At 46.0% G+C, this 17028-nt stretch overlaps 2 protein-coding genes across 2 annotated transcripts in view; both read right to left on the minus strand.

The window, feature by feature from the left end:
- Mroh7 (maestro heat like repeat family member 7) overlaps positions 1-7980 on the minus strand; it is a 42305-nt gene extending 34325 nt beyond the window's left edge. The window contains exons 1-2 of the mRNA XM_020175372.2: positions 6870-7980; positions 1017-1090 (exon numbers count right to left, since the gene is read on the minus strand). Coding sequence (XP_020030961.2) covers positions 1017-1090; positions 6870-7980 — 1185 coding nt within the window. The remainder of the gene's footprint in view (positions 1-1016; positions 1091-6869) is intronic.
- The window catches only part of Acot11 (acyl-CoA thioesterase 11), a 72985-nt gene continuing 63908 nt past the window's right edge, over positions 7952-17028 (minus strand). Inside the window, exons 16-17 of the mRNA XM_074080035.1 lie at positions 8876-8910; positions 7952-8049 (exon numbers count right to left, since the gene is read on the minus strand). Coding sequence (XP_073936136.1) covers positions 8893-8910 — 18 coding nt within the window. The 3' untranslated portion in view covers positions 7952-8049; positions 8876-8892. The remainder of the gene's footprint in view (positions 8050-8875; positions 8911-17028) is intronic.

Below are 17028 nucleotides of genomic sequence, written 5' to 3' on the forward strand. Positions count from 1 at the left end.
AACCAAAATCCTTCTGATCTCTGCCTCCCAAGTAGCTAGGATTACAGGCGTGAACACCACTTTGTGGAGGCACCAAGCTCAGCATTGTGCATACATCATCTAGCATGGCCTCACTTCAACTTCACTGCACTGTTTTATAGATGAGAAGAGCCTTTCCTGGCAGAAAAAACAAGTGCAGCAGTCCCAAGCCAAGACAGAGTGTGGCAGGTGTGAGAAACAGGGAAAGGCAAGAGCAAGGTGGGTGACTAAATAATGCACGGGATGAGGATGAATGCTCCCCAAATGCAGAGCCTCTTCTTGCTCCTGTCACCCTTTCCCTACCCCACCTACCTGCCCCAGAGACTGGAGCTTGCCTCAGAAGCAGCCTGGGGCAGCACCACCCTCTGACCTGACTTGGCCTGGGTAGATTTCTTGCCTCCAGACTCTGTCCACCAACTGGCCTTGCCCACACTCCCATGTCACACCCATATCTGCCCCCACCGCACGTCCTGCAGGTGCTGGGCTTCACTCACTGGCTTGGCCTTCTCTGGCCTCCAGCGCCTGCTGCCTAGCACAGACCTGGGTTGGATGTGACTTTGTACTGAGGAAGACCATTTTTGGCCTTTCTGTCCCTTTCACACACACCCCCAATAATTCATTCAGTTGTTTAAAAGACTTAAGTCCCTACTCTGTGCCAGCTATTGCTTTAAATTCTGAGGATGCAGCTGTGAGTGTGACAGACAAAAAAAAGTCATTGTCAGATAATGAGTGGAAGACAATGAGTCTTCCACAATGAGTAGCAGGGGAGGTGAGCAAGCAAGGGGAGGAGTTGGGAGCACACAGCCCATCAGTTGGTGCTGAGTTCCCAGGAGGGAGAAAAGCAGCAGAGGAGAGAGAAAAAAAAGAAGAAGAAGGAAAAAAAAACAAAACAAACAAGCAAAAAAAAAAAAAGCAGCAGAGGAAAGGAAGTGCTGGGGCTACAAGCAGTGGACCAGAGTGGTGGCATCCCAGGAAAGCGGGCTAGAGGCTGAGCATACCAGAGCCATTTTGCTCCCATCTTCTCTCTTCTCTGGCATCTTCACCAGGCATGAGGTCATATCATCATAGGCTCCTGCATATCACAGTTTCAGTGGGGAAAGAAGCATAGTGTTCTCAGGGTGCCATCGTCCTCTCTCCCCTCCTCACTGGGCCCCTCCAATCCTCATGCCCTCCAGTGGAATTTGGCCCTTATCCAATTGCCTACTCACCCTTTGAGGTGTACCTTTGCTTTCCAAATAAATCACCATTTACTTTCTTCTTACTCTGCATGGTTCTTTTGCTCACTCTGGGGTAGTACCCTAATCTTAGATGCTGTACCCAAGGACCAAGGAACATCTAGAACATCCCAAAACACTGGTAACATTTTGGTGCTGAGACTGAGATCTGCTAAAGGTGAGTACAACTCCTAATAATACAACCTGAGAAGTGTTTTAAGACACCACCTATAACAAACAAGATTAAACTTAAGGTAAACCCAGTCTAAGAGCCATTCCTTCTAAACCTCTTAATTATTTAAATCTGGCTAAAAGGATCTTATTGGCACTAACATCTAAATCCTCTCACTTCCCCTCTTATTGGGATCAGATTAGACCAACCAGGAAAAAATCTCATCCTGACAGGAGGAACAATTAAAGTTAAACTGCTCAGAGAGAACTATTTGGAGACACAGGGGAATGTTGTCAGAATAAAAATGGAGTGACACTGAGCATGATGGCACACATCTGTAATCTCAGCACTCAGGAGGCCAAAACAGAAGGATCATGAACTTGAGGCCATCCTGGGCTACATAGTGAGTTCCAGGGCCAGCCTGAACTACATAGTGAGACTCTATCTTAAAGCCAACAGCAAAAATGGAGTCACTTATGTCAAACCTTTCAACAGTAACCAAAGCTGAGAGGTTATGGAGAAAGAATGTTTGCACATGAATACCTGACACTATCCAGGCACCTCTGACAGAAGGCAAACTCATATCTTCTCATTTTGACTTCCTCATGTATTCTGCCTTATAATGGTGCTTCTATCTTTAGGCTTAAACCAGGGACTATTTTCCCTTGCATATTTCACCCTTTACAATTTATCCCCTTCTCATTTACTAGTTTATTCCTATCCAGGAAACCTGCAAAGTCAGATTGGCTCACACTCTAATTTCCTTAAAATTGAACACAGGGAAGAGAATTATAACAAGTTCTTAAAACTGCTTTTGCTGCTTCGTCTTGTGACAACCACAGTCCAGCTGGTCCAACAATGGGAAGGCCACATTTTCAGCAGCCACCTCTGCCTGAGTCTAATCAACTTTACTGTGTCCTGACAGAAAACAAGACTGTGGACCCTGAGTATCTCCATCATCCTATCAGCAGGAAGAAACCCTACCAGTCTCACCAGCCACACCCCCGAAAGAATTCAGGATCCTGAGCTCTTGAGAGGTGAGTGTTACTGTAGGCATCCAGGTAGTTATGAACAGGAACAAGAAATGTCCAACTATGAGACTCCGCTCTAAAATGCCCAGATGGTCCATACCCTGGACCAATGACTTAGATAACACCCTATGTCCTCCTTACGGAGCCCACCCCCCCACAGCAAGGTTAAAGTGGGGACTGGAGGAATGGCTCAAGTGGTAGAGCGCCTGCCTAGCAAGCATGAGGCCCTGAGTTCAAACCCTAGTACTGTGAAGAAGAGAAAGAAAAGAAAGAAAGAAAGAGCCCACTGCTCTTAATCTAAAAATATACAAAGGTGGGCTGGAGGAGTGACTCAAATGTTAGAGTGCCTGCCTAGCAAGTTCAAGGTCCTGAGTTCAAATCCTGGTACCAGAGGAAAAAAATTAAAAATATGCAAAGGCATATGGGGTCCCGTTTGATTGCCCAGTGTGTTTTATCCTGCCTATGTGATCTTCAGAAATATTTAACCATCTTCACAACATCACACAAAAAGCTACCAGAAATCTGCCTTGCACATTCATTCTGTGCAAGAGCTGCACGCACGTGATGCAATGCCTGAATGCCTCTTCCTCCAAAAGAAAAAAAGGAAGAATAAAATATTCAGTATGAGATACATTGATAAAAGGAGCTTCCCTCTTGAAAAAAGAGGTGCAAACTAGTTTAGGTCACCACCTCCCCTCCCTTAAAGCTTCTCAGTGGAGCCCAGTCATAGGTCATGAGGCCACCATCCTTGTCAGGGTCTTCCCACACCTTCCTGGTCTGCCCACCAGGCCACTTCCCCAGCCTCATCCTCACTGCTCTCCTCTTGCTCCTCGGCTTTGGCCACAGTGGCCTCCTTCTGGCCCTGGGCAAGCTTCCTCATTGGTGCCTTGGCACAGGTGGTTTCCTTCACCTGTCATAACCTTTTGTGCCCCTAGGGACCCCCTCCTTCAGATCTCTGCTTGCCTGCCATTCCTCAGAGAGGCCTCTCCTGGCCTTCACACTAAGTGAGGGCCCACTGTGTCCTGCTGTGCCATGTCCTGTCCTGTTCTTTCAGAAGCTATGCCAATATACAGCAGACACAGTGGGTGTCTGCTCTTTCATCAGGCACAAGTCCCTCACATTACCTTAGATAAAAGAACTCCTGTCTTTCTTGTGGGCTCCCCATTCCATCAGCTAGGTGGAGCTGAATGCTACAAGCCCTACTCATCCTCCCTGTCCAAAAGGCCATTTCGCCACCCCGGTAGGGGACTTGATCAGCTTGAGACAAAAATTTTACAACAATGCTACTCACAAGACTCAGTGGTGGGGGGCTCCCAATCACACTGAGCCCCAACTTCACCCACTGGCTTTAATAGCTGGGAATAATCTCAATGTGAGTAACTGCCGTTTACAGATTGATGATGAGAAAAAGGTAATTAAACAGATTACCAACAAGATGAAAAAGCTTACCCACGTCCCTGTGCAGACCTGAAAGGGATAAAGTTCCAATGACCTATTGAGGGCTGGTTCTCAACCTTAGGTGAGTTCAAGACCTTAATAGAGACAATGTTCCTTGTCTTAAGAGCAAGCCTGATATCACCCTGCCTAATCCCCAGTACTTCGGTCTTTATCAAGATAATGCTCTTTGACCCAGATGTGGTCCAAGCATCAAAGGGGAGGATGTGGCAGGAAGGCAGAGAGGGGGGAGAGAGATTAATGAGAGCTACAGTGAAACAAAGGAAAACTGGAGTCGGGGAATGTTACCTGGAGACCAGAGGAGGGTCACTTCACCTCAGAGGTTAAAACAGCCAATGAAATAACATGTGATTATGTATGGGACAAGCTGTACCCCCTCCCCAGCCCCTGATTTCTGTAACCCTTTCTTCTTGGTGCTCAGCCTTTGGACATGAGTCAGCTGAGTCGCTGCCGTCTTGCTTAATAAACTTGCTTCCCAAAAGCTTGGTGGCCTCTCAGTCTCTGTCTGAGCCCTCCTGCAACAATAGTTCATTGCATGAGCTAGGAAACCACAAGTCCATACTAATATAAATAAGTACATGAATAAGTTGAAATGGAATATTTGCATGGTTTCAAAGCACCTTGCCAAAAGATATGTGTGACAAGGGAGAAATAATGACTTCACACTGGAGAGCTTCATCAGAACCCATCATTACTCAGACAATAGAAGTGAACGTGAGTCATGGAACAAATCAAAATCATGAGCCACAGGAAGGTACACCATGCCAGTGGCTCACGCCTGTAATCCCAGCTACTCAGGAGGCAGAGATCAGGAGGATCTTAGTTCAAAGCCAGCCTGGGCAAATAATCCTAGAGATCCTATCTTGAAAAAACCCATCACAAAAAAGGACTGTGTAATGGCTCAAAGTGTAGGCCCTAAGTTTTTTACCGCAAAAAAAAATTTAAAAAGAAGGGATGCAATGAGCAAACCAGTGCTGTGCTGTTCCTGCCAAAGGTGCAGGACTCAAATCTGAACACAAGGAAACATCAGATGAACCAGACTTAGGCATAGCCTACAAAGCCGCTGGCCCATAATCTTCAAATGCACTAAGGATTAAAAAAAATCAGGAAAAAGCTGAGGATTGGCAGAGACAAAACAGACCAGGAAAAAAAAAAGTCCAAGAAGAGATTCTCAGTCAGATCCTTTTGCTACAGAATATTGCTGGGGAAATTGGCACAAGTGAATGGGGCCTGAGATGGTAACTGTATGTCAATATTAATTTCCTGGTTATGATGATCATGTACGGTCCTTTTTTGTGTGAGAAATACACTCTGATAGCTGGTGAAGTGACTCAAGTGGTAGAGCAACTGCCTAGCAAGTGTTGGACCCTGAGTTAAAACCCCAGTACCACCACAAAAAAAAAAAAAAAGAAAAAATACACTCTGAAATTCAGGGGTGATAGGGCATCATTTAACAACTTATTGTCAAGTGATTCAGGAAGAAAAGGTTTTAATACTGTATTTTCAACTTTTCTAATGAGTTTTTTTTAAAATCATTTAAAAATAATTTAATAAATACCTACTGTCTGACCATACTGTTCCAGCTGCACTTAATAAAAGTGAACAAAGAGCTGGACGTGGTGGTACATGCCTGTAATTTCAGCCCTAGGGAAGTTGAGGCAAGAGGATCAAGAGGCCAGCCTGGGCTACTACATAGCAAGACTCTGGAAGGAAGGAAAGAAGGGAGGAAGGAAAGAAGGGAAGGAGGGAGGAAAGGAGGGAAGGAAGGAAGGAAGGAAGGAAGGAAGGAAGGAAGGAAGGAAGGAAGGAAGGAAGGAAAGAAAATAAGAGCTGGTTTATGATAGCAATAAAAAGCTGGGCACCAGTGGTTCACGCCTGTAAGCCTACCTACTCAGGAGGCAGAGATCAGAAGGACAGCAGTATGAAACCGCCAGGGCAAATAGTCTGCAAGACCCTATTGAAAAAAAATCACACAAAAAAAGGGCTAGTGAAGTGACTCAAGGTGTAGGCTCTGAGTTCAAACCTAGTACTGCAAAAAAAAAAAATGATAGCAATAAAAACATATTTGGTAGAATGCCTGCCTAACAATTGTGAGGCCCTGAGTTCAAACCCCAGTACACAAAAAACAAACAAGCAAATAAACAACTGTAAATCTAGGTTTAACTGATCAAAGAATGCACTACACTGCTATGGAGATTTTTTTTTTTTAATTCTAGTAAAACATGTACCCTGTAGAAAGGAAAACTTGAGAACTGGTGTAGAAAAAGAACGAGAGAGAGAGAGAAACTTGAATAGGTATAAATTGATAGCACTCTAATAAAAATGCCTTTAAGATTTGAGGACCTCACAGATGCATTCTGAAATATATATGGAAGAAAGAAGGGCTACTTACAGCTAAATCAATTTTGAGGATTGTAAAGGATTCTTACCCTAGTAGATGTGAATACATATTTACAAAGCCATGGTAATTTCTTTCAAAGTCACACATTAGGTATTGGTACGTGAACATACAAAAGTTGATTGGGAAAAGATAACAGCATCAGAAAGAGTCAGGAGATTAATTTACAGGAGGGAGGCACTGGTTGCAGACAGGACCCCAGGGCCTCACCCACATGGAGACCTCAAAGTCTCAATTGAGTTGAGCCGAGCCAAGAGCCTGTCTGCTCCATTGGCCAATTCTCATCCTGAAAAACCAGAAAAAAAAAAAAAAAGCCGGATATTCTGAATGGAAGGTAGAGATAGTGAATAGACTTAGAATTTCACAGAATTAGAAGTATTTTTTGGCAGTATTGTTATTAAGAAAATTGAAGTTTAGGGAGCTAAGTAGCTTGTCCCAGTCTTGCAGCTCTCAGAGGCCAGGGCTAGAGCTCCATGTACAATCACCCATGTTAGATGCTGCACGTGGCTCCTTCTCTCCCTCCTCTATGCTCCCCTCCCTACCCTCCATGTTGAAATAGAGTTCTTCCTGGCCTAACTCACCCTCATCAAAGCTGCGGAAGGCCGTGGCACCCTCCAGGCTGGCCATCTCGCCCCAGCTCTGCCCATTCCCCAGGGGCACTGTGCAGACGCTATTGTCCTCAGAATAATCGTGCTGGCTGCTCAGAGTCAGCGTGGATGTGTCGCTGATCAAGAAACTAGAGCCCATGCTCACATTCTCGTTGGAGCCCAGAATCTGTGTCATGCATGAGAATGGAGAGAGAGTGGAGTTGGGGCCGTAGGCACTAGAGCCAGCATTCAAGGTCACACACGAGGCCTGAGTGACAGTCATGTTCAGATCAGATCGAGGTTGGCTGTTTGAAGCCACATTGATGATGCCCTTGGAGCTTGTGCTCCAGGTTGTGCCAAGGGCTCCTTTCAAAACAGACCCAGATATGTTACACGGAGTCACGGTGATGGTCTCCTTTGTGTCTGGGATCCAATCCGGAGCTATCTTTAGGTTCAGCTTAGAGATGTTTCTTGAGCCTACATGGAGCAGCTGATTGGAGTCATGATCCAGAGACGTGTTTGAGGCTGGAAGAAGGAGTGCTTGTGAGCCTGGCCTGGAGATGCAGGGGCCCAGAACCAGGGCGTCTCTCATATGAGGCCTTACAAATGGGTTTGACTCAGGCCTAGAAGGATTGGAGTTACTCTGACCCAAATCAAAACTCTTGCTTGAACGGGACTTAAAGGCATCCTCAGAGTTTGGCCAAGAGAGTTTATCCGGGCTCAAACTGGTGGCCTCAGGGTTTGAGGCTGGACAGAGGGTCCCCTGTGGCTCAGGCCTGGAGACGCATTTTGAATCCCATTCCACAGTTTCCACGGGGCAGGAACCAGCCATCTGAAGAGAGGCAGGACCCATGGGTCTGCTGTCACATGATCTTGGTGTGTTATCAGATACCGGGCACAGGGCCTCCTTTGGGCTTGGACTCAGAGTTGGATTAAGGTCTGGAACAAAGGCTGAGCCAGGACTTAAGGTAGGAGTAAGGGCCATGTTTGAGTTGGGCCCTTGGATGGTGCCAGAGCCTAACCCTGGGGCCTCACAGGAGTTGAGACTTGGTGTCATCTTTGGGTCTTCATGGAGGATCAGACCAGGCCCTGAACTCAGGGCCATATTGAGTGTAGAGATTTCTCAACACCACAGCCTCTTCACTAGACAATTATTGGGCTCCCTGCAGTGCTCCTGGGAGAGAGAAGACAAAAGCAGCTGTGTCATGCCTGGTAGAGCTTTCTCATCCCCACAGTCCTTAGGATGAGGCTCTCTTGCTGTGACGAATAAGGTCCTTGGGAGCCATGTACAGCCCACCTTTCCAGTCCCATCACATGCTGCTCCCTTCCTGTTCTCTCAGTCCTAGCCATATCCCGGGCATTTCTATTCTCTGACCACACCTGCTTCCCTTCACCTCACCTTCTGGAACAAATGCAGTGCCCTTGGCTTGGAACCTCTCGTTATCCTTTGCCAATCCCACCCCTTCCTAGCAAAATACTGTCACTTCTCATGTCAGTGATTCACTGAGTGGTCTGGCCCTTGGTGGAGCTGAGCTCTGGGATCCTGAACCGTGGGTATCTTGGACCCTAGGAGCATCCCCAGATCTGAGCACATTGCCAGGTACACAGGTAGACAAATGAGAAGGAGGAGCCTCCTTATGGTTACCCTATGTTAAATCAGCTACAAATGAGGTATTGACCTAAGTTCAACAACAAGGATCCCTAGGCCTTGGGACTTAGGGAGCTCCAAGTCACAGACAAACCCCTAAGTTACTAGAACTACTCTGCAAGTGGTCACAGCACCAAATTCTCAAAGCCACTTTAGCAGAATTGTTTGAAGTCCCTAACAGTCAACCTATTCTGGGTGAGGCCGGCTGCATGCTGGAGAGCATGGAGCAGTCATCAAAATGGGACCTGCCTTGCCCAGTAATCTAACAGTGGAGTGAATGAACTCCCCAGGCCTCCAGCCACCCCGCCCAGCCCTGGGGCACCATCTCTGCAGGAATCATAGGGTAGCTCACCTGCCAGCATGGTGTTCTTAAGCAGGAGCAGGCCCCTGTGGGGAGAGGCAAAAGGAAACCACATCAGGAAAGAGTGGTTTTTTTCAATGCCTGTTGACAGTCTAGGCCAGATGAGAATATCTGCTAACCAACTCCCCACTATGCACATGCGTCCGTGCACACTCACACATACACACACACACACACAGAGACGCACACTCCTAGGAGTTAGACATCATTGCCCATTGCATACAGAAAAGCTGAGAGTCGAGAGAAGGAAGGTCACTCACCATCAACACTCTAGCCAGCTTAGACCATCTCTATCCCCCACCCACCCCCAAATCCTGACCTGGTTTCCTGTTGTCCCCAGTTGTTAGCAGGATCTAAAAAGGCCTTTCTGTATCTGATTCTAGACCTTTGTCATGCTCTTGCACCTCCCTATATCCCCTTTCCTTCTCCATTCCAACCTCATAGATCTGGGTGTTCCACAGGCTGAGTACCCCTCCTCCACTCCCCTTCCCTAGCTAACACCTGCAATTCCCTTAAACAGATGAGGGCACCTTGCTCACTTCCCCTTCCCTGGCACAGAGGACCTGGCTTCCCTGCCAGACAATAAGCTCCGTAAGAGCCTTGCTGTCTGCCAGGTCCTAATGTCTACCATAGCACCTGGCACACAGTAAATGCTCAATAAATGTTTGGGTTCGCTTTTTACCGCTTTATCCCTTCATTTGGTTTTCCATTCTTTCATGAACTCATTTCCTCACTCACTTCTTTATAATTCATTCACTGACTCATTTACTCAACCACAAACTTTGCTACGCATCTTTATACACAGACTTTGGAAAAGCCATCAACTTGAAATCATAGTGCTGAGTTCAGATTCCAGCTCATACTCTTACTTGTCTGGGTGAACTTGGGTAAGAAGCTTTCCCTGCTGACCCTGTCCTCAAGGACATAAAGGTCCCTGTCTTACAAGGATGTTGTCACAGTGTCTGGCACAGAGTGCACGGCCCTTCCAAAAGCCTCCCTAAGTGATGGTTACTGGTCCTATTCCCCTCCGCCAGAGGCTGTGAGCAGAGTGCTCTCAGGGCCTCAGTTCCCAGGGAGAGCTGTCTCGCTTCCACATCTCTGCATCTGCCTCAGAAGCAGGAAGTGTGCGCTCACCATCAGTGCCAAATCCCTAAGGCTAACGAATTTGAAATGTTGGGGTTCCTTGATTTTGCAGTGACTTGCCTTAGCCCTGGACTTAATTTTGTGTTCATATTTTTTCTTTTTTTACTTGAAGTAGGGACTAGATTTTCCCTTTATCTTCCCTTCCACCCATGTACACAGGCACATCCATGCAACAAATGTGTGCGTGTGCATGTGTGCACACACGAGCCATCACTGGTAAAGGGAGAAACATTCTCAACCTGGAAAAGTGCAGGTTGGTGCAGCCTATGGTACAGTAAGTGAGATCTTGACAAAGCCTAACAGGCCAGGGCTGTGGGAGAGAGCAATCATGTCCTTCCACCTGCAACCAGGAGGTACATGGTACTAGTTCACTAAGCAGAAAGCCATAGGTCTCAATCCTGGTTAACCCTTCCTATTCCATGAAAAAAGATCAGACCTCCTCCATATTCCCTCAATCCTCCTCCTCCATCCTGCTACAAGTAGGCAAGTCTTCAGAGCTGCCTGAGTGACAGGTACGACCCATGACTTGTCTGCCACTGAATGGGTGTTGTGTTTTGAAAGGAGCAGCAACTGTCAAGGGACTGGAGTGGGACTCGAGGGAGCTAAACACTAACAACAGACAAACACAAGCTGCTTATTGGCCTTTGGCTCCAAGTTCTGATGCCCCAGGTGCAGAGGGCTGAGCATGACCACAAAACGGCTAGTCCTGTGCAAGACAGAATCACAGGCTGATTGCCTTCCTCTCTCCCCAACTCAATAATTCTCTCCAGGCACTGGACCAGGGCTGCTAGCAGACAGAACCATCAACAGATCCTCAAAATGGGCTCAAAATGTGTTGGGCAAGCGCATCTGCACACGTACCACATCAGAGCCAGAGAATCCAAACCATGACTCCCCATTACTCTCCGCCATAGGACCCTCCATTCTCCACGATAAGGAATTGGCAACACCACCCAAGCCAGAAATGGTATCATCCTTGACTACACACACCTCACTTACTGCACCCAACTGTGGCCAAGTTCTGCTAAGTCTGGCTCCAGAATAGCTCTCAAACCTCTCCCCATCGCTCCACCCCAGTGCTAGACCCTAGACCTGCTCCCATTGCCCTGGGGCTGGATTTTGGAATTGCCCACTCAACAGGGGTTCCTATATTTAGGCCAACTTCCACAGTTTTCCAGAGTGAGCCATAAAGATCTTCCTTGAAAATTGCACACAAAAATTTGCAGGAGATGTAATCCCAGCACCTGAGAGCTGAAGCAGGAGAATCGTTGCAAGTTCCAGACCAGCCTGGGCTACATAGCAAGACTCTGTCTCAAAACAACCAAGGCCTGGAGATAAAGTTCAGCAGCAGACTAGCATGTGCAAGGCCTTGGGTTTGATTCTAAACTCTGAAAAAAAGTATGCAACAACGTAGTGCTAGCATAAGCATAGACCAATGGAATAGAGTCCATAAATAAGCCGGGCACTGGTGACTCACGCCTGTAATACTAGCTACTAGGAGGCAGAGATCAGGAGGATCGCAGTTCGAAGCCAGCCCAGGCAAATAGTTCCCGAGACCTTATCTTGAAAAAAACCCTTCACAAAAGTAGGGCTAGTGGAGCGGCTCAAGGTGTAGGCCCTGAGTTCAAACTCCAGCACTGCAAAAATAAATAAATAAATACATAAAATGGAATAAAGATCTAAAAGTAAGAACTAAAATTTAAAAACTCATAGAAGAAAATATGGGAGTAAATCTTCATGACCTTGGATTTAACGATGGTTTCTTTTTTTATTTTTTTTGTTATTTTATCTTATTGTTTTTGCATTTACTTACATGTATATACATCATTTGGGTCACCTCTTCCCCTTCCCCCTCCTCCCCCACAAGGGTTTCTTAAATGTGGTGCCAAAAACATAAGCAACAGAAGAAAAAATAGATAAATTGGCTTCATCAAAAGTTAAAACATTTGCCAGACTCTGGTGGCTCACACCTGTAATCCTAGCTACTTGGGAGGCTGAGATTAGGACAGTCACAGTTAGAGGCCAGCCTGGGAAAATAGTTCAAAAGACCCATCTCCAAAAATAACCAGAGCAAAATGGATGTGAGGTGTGGCCCAAGCAGTAGAGTGCCTGCCTAACAAGCACAAAGTCCTGAATTCAAACCCCAATCCCACCAAAAAAAAAAAAAGTAAAAGCTTTTGTGAATCAAAGGATACTATCCACAAGGGAAAAGGCAACCTACAGAATGTTAAGATCTATCCTCTTAACATAGTTTAAAGTACACAATATCATATTGTTAACTATAGGCACTCTGCTGTACAGAGCTCCAGAACTTTTATTCATCTTGCAAAACTGAAACTTTATACTCATTGAGTAACCACTCCCCCTTTCTCTTCCTTCTGTAACTGATTTTTTTTTTGGTGGGACCAAGGTTTGAACTCGGGGCTTCATGCTTGAAATGCAGGCACTCTATCACTTGAGTCACACCTCCAGTCCATTTTGCTCTGGTTATTTTGGAGATAGGGTCTTTCAAACTCTTGCCCAGGCTGGCCTTAAACCAAGACCTTCCTGATCTCAGCCTCCCAAGTAGCTAGGATTACAGGTGTGAGTCACCAGTGCCCTCCTTCTAATAACTTAATTTTTTAAAAAAATTGCTGAGCAAGGTATTACACATCTGGGGGCCAGGGCATGGCTTAAGTAGTACAGCACCTGTCTAGCAAGCACAAGGCCCTGAGTTCAAACCCCTGTACCACCAAAAAAAAAAAAAATTATCACACATCTGTAATCCCAGCACTCTGGAGGCTGAAGAAGGAATATTATGAGTTTGAGGCCAGCCTAGGCAACACAGCAAGACCCTGTCTTTTAAAAAAAATTTAAATTTAAACTTGCTGGATGGACCTGATGACAGAGGGTTGAATTAGTGAACTTCAGAATGGATCAATAATTTACCTAATCTGTAAAACAAAGGGAAAATGGCCAGAAAAAAGTGAACAGAATTTCAGAAACCTACAGGATAATAATGAAACATCTAACATTCATCTCATCCCAGAAGGAGAAGAAAAAGAATATTAAAAAGGCACTCAAAGTAGTAATGGCTGAAAACTCAAATTTAGTGGAAGACAAAACCATACGGATTCTGAAAACCAAAGAAGGGCTAGTGAAGTGACTCAAGTGTTAGATCACCTACCTACCAAACACAAGGCCTTGAGTTCAACCCCCAGTATCACCAAAATACAAGAGAACGCAAGCAAACTGCAAATGGGATAAACTTAAAGAAATCTATGCCAAGACACATCATGATTTAGCTTGTAAAAATTAAAGACAACTATAAAAATATCTAAAAAACAACAAGAGACCATTATCTATTAGCAAACACCAATATGAATGACAGCAGATTTCTTATTTGAAACCACGGAGGCCAGAAGGAAATGGCACACATTTTTCAAGGGTTGACACAAATGAGTTGTCAACCACATACTCTTTATCTGGCAAAACTATCCTTCAGGAATAAAAGGGAAACAAAGACACTCTCAGGCCGAGTGCCAGTGGCTCACGCCTATAATCCTAGCTACTCAGGGAGAAGAGATCAGAAGGATCATGGTTCAAAGTCAGACTGGGCAAATAGTTTACAAGACCCTATCTCGAAAAAACCCATCACAAAAAAAAAGGGTTGGTGGAGTGGCTCAAGGTGTAGGCCCTGAGTTCAAGTCCCAGTACCACAAAAAAAGACACTCTCAGAACTAGGAAAAAAATTCATATAAACCTAATATGACCTTTCCCTCTTATAACCCTCTGTGACCTCTCATGGTTTCTTAGGCTGTGCAATATAGGTGGAGCTTATATTTTTAAAGAGATAAATTCCCAGGCCTCACAATTCAGAGACTCCACTTTGTATCTCTGGGGAAACTCAGGATCTGCTTTTTTGTCAAGCTCTCCTCCTACCTCCTCTCCGAAGTAATTGTCACAGAGCTGGTAGACAGGTCACAAATGGGAATGCCCTGATCCACAGACTGGCATCTGTGTTTCTTTTATCAGGGCCTTCAACCACAGAACTGTCCCCTCCCTCTCTCAGCTACATCCATCCCCTTCCCTGACTTTGCACTCCATATTCAAATCATTTCAACTTCTAGTTTCTTAAATGTGTTGGCTTCCCTCTTGCCTTGGGGCCTTTGCAAACACTCTTTCCCCTTTCTGTAAACTTCCCAAAGACCACTCACTTAAACTTCAAATTCTTCCTTGGCTAAGATCACAAATTTCAATATCTCCTTCTCAGGACATCTTCCAGAGACATCCAAATGGGATGATCACTCTAACAGAGGGTCATTCTGTTTACTAGTATGTCTCCATTCTAGAATATGAGCTTCATATGTCTGGCTGTCTTGTTATCCTTGCTTTCCCAACACAAGGCAGTACTTGGTATAGAAGAGAGGGTCAAAAACCACTCATGGAGAGAATGAATGAATGAATGAAGACAACTCTCCAAAATAGATATCATTGTCCTCACTTACTGGCATGGTAATTCAGAATGTTCAAGAGTCTAAAGGGATTTTTGTAAAGTCCCCAGCAAGTGGCAGAGGTGGGATTCTAACCAGACACCCTCAACTCATACTTTCCACACAGAGATTCCCAAGACATGCATCATTCTGTGAAGTCAGTCTTCCCACTCTTATTCTCCATTCTCTGCCACTCTTAGGTCCCTGCCCTAGTGGAAAAGTTCAGTGACAACAAGGTGACTCTCCTGATTTCCAGCATAATGCAAAACTCCAGGGTTTTAGAGTCAGACAAACCTGAGTTGGAAACCTGCTCTGTCTTCACCAGCTGAGAGCCTGGTCAAGTGGCCTCACCATTCTGAGCATCCATCTCCATGTTTCGAATGGGAGAGCCATACATAGAGTGATGCTCACAGGGACTGGCCCACAGAGGCTCTCCATAAATGTCCATCCCCACCAACTGTTTGTCCCCCTGAGTGAGGGGGTTGATGAAACAAGGGTGGGGTCTGTTTTCCTGGACCTCTGCCTTTTCTTTCGCCCAGTCTGTGGTATTCCCTCCCTGGGTTTTCTCATCCTCTTCCTCCTTGCGTCTGCCATACTCCCACCCATCACTCTCAGGACTCGAGCGCCTAAACTTTGTGAGCCTGGAGCTGCTGATGTAAAGTTCAATGTGTTACCTCCACCTGGGGCATCCGCTTGGTAACAGAAAATTCAGCTTCAAGCCAAAGGTATGAAATTACAGCCAGAGGGGAGTCTTTACCCAGGGGGTGGGATCAAGGTGGTAACTGCCTTAATGGAGTTAAGCTTTGTAAAGGCTGACCCCACCCCTGGGATCAACTGAGGAGCTTACCTAGGTTCCCCCCAGCCCAGGCTGGGGTTATGGTCTTTGTGAGGTCACCATGATCCAGAAGTCCCCTGGCCACTAAGGCCCCTCCCTACTCTGCCTACACAGTAGGGGAAAGCAGAGGAGGTGTCCTTTCAAAGAAGAACTTATCCTCATACCCCCACAACCACCTGGAAAGGACCTTATTTAAATGAAGACCAAGCTCCTCACCTGGCACTCAAGACCCCTCCATAAAAACTCCTCGCTATACAGTCTTGTACTTTTGTTTATCCTGGAGTGACAAGTGTTTTGGAACCACAGTCTGTGATGAGGAAACTGAGACCCATAAAGGGAAAATATTGGCTGAAGGTCATGAGTGCCCAAGTCCTCGGTCTTCTCCCTGCTCCACCCTGCCTCCTCACGATAACAGCATGGAGCAGGGCGGGGAGGAGGGGGCAGGACAGGATGACTGTAGCCTAGATTCCATGGTAAGGAAACGAGGAGGCTGCAGTTATCTCTCTAAACAACATCTTTTTAAAGTAACTAAGATAATTAAGATTACAGCGTCTAAATAGAAAAACCTCATGGTCACCATTTACAACATAAGAGAATCATCACCAGGTTATATTCTTGTTTTCACCCTGGTCAGTAAATCTCAGGATATTCTTAGATATGAAGCATGATATGTTCTGAGACATTCTGTGCAGAAATCAGCCTCATCAGGCATGCTCTTCATTCCTCAGTGCCTGTTAGTGCTTGACAGTGACCTTATAGGTGCAGCTGATGACAGTGCTCTTGAATTCCCTCCTGTCCACCTTGGATCTCACCCTTTCTGCCCCCATCCCTTTGTCCTTCCTGCTTCTGTTCACACCCAGCCTCTGCACTTTGGGCTCCTTCCTGTTGCTCCAGGGTCCTTGTTGTTCAGAATTCTTCCTCTACCTGCTCCTTCTCTGCACCCATACAAACAAGGCCAATTTCTTCCAGCAAAAGTCCTCCCTCAGCCCAGTGTTGGTGGTTCGCATCTAGAATCCCAGCTACTTGAGAGGCTAAAATTAGGAAGACTGAGGTTTGAGGCCAGCCTGGGCAAACAGTTCGTAAACTCCATCTCCAAAATAACAAGAGCAAAACAGACTGGAGGTGTGGCTGAAGCAGGAGAGTGCCTGCCTTGCAAGCATGAAGCTCTGAGTTCAAACCCTAGTCCCCCACCAACAAAGTCCTACTCAAACTTGCTTCTTCCCCCAGCAGCCCCTCCCCAGAAGCTCTTTAACTCTAGGACTTGCCCTGCTCGAAGACCCTTTCTGACTCCTCCCCCTCCTCCAGGTAATTAGCCACCAAGTCCTTCCATTTCACCTCCAAATCTGCCATGTCCCACCAGCCCCAATCCAAATTCAGGTCCTCATTGTGAAGTTCTCTGAAGAAGCTGCATTTATATTGATGATCCTCCAGACTGCTTGCTTGATTGTGCAGAGATGGGGTTGATGCAGGTCAAGAGCCAAATTATCTTGGGCTATTTTTTTGCAGTACCAGGAGTTAAACCCAGGACCTTGTGCATGCTAGGCAAGCACTCTACCATAGGGCTCATGTCCCCAGCCCTTTTTTTTTTTTTTGTGGGACTGAGGTTTGAACTCAGGGCTTCACACTTGCAAAGTAGATGCTCTGCCGCTTGAGCCATACCTCCAGTCTATTTTGCTCTTGTTATTTTGCAGATT

The sequence above is a fragment of the Castor canadensis genome, chromosome 7 (assembly GCF_047511655.1).
Source record: "Castor canadensis chromosome 7, mCasCan1.hap1v2, whole genome shotgun sequence".
NCBI lineage: Eukaryota > Metazoa > Chordata > Mammalia > Rodentia > Castoridae > Castor > Castor canadensis.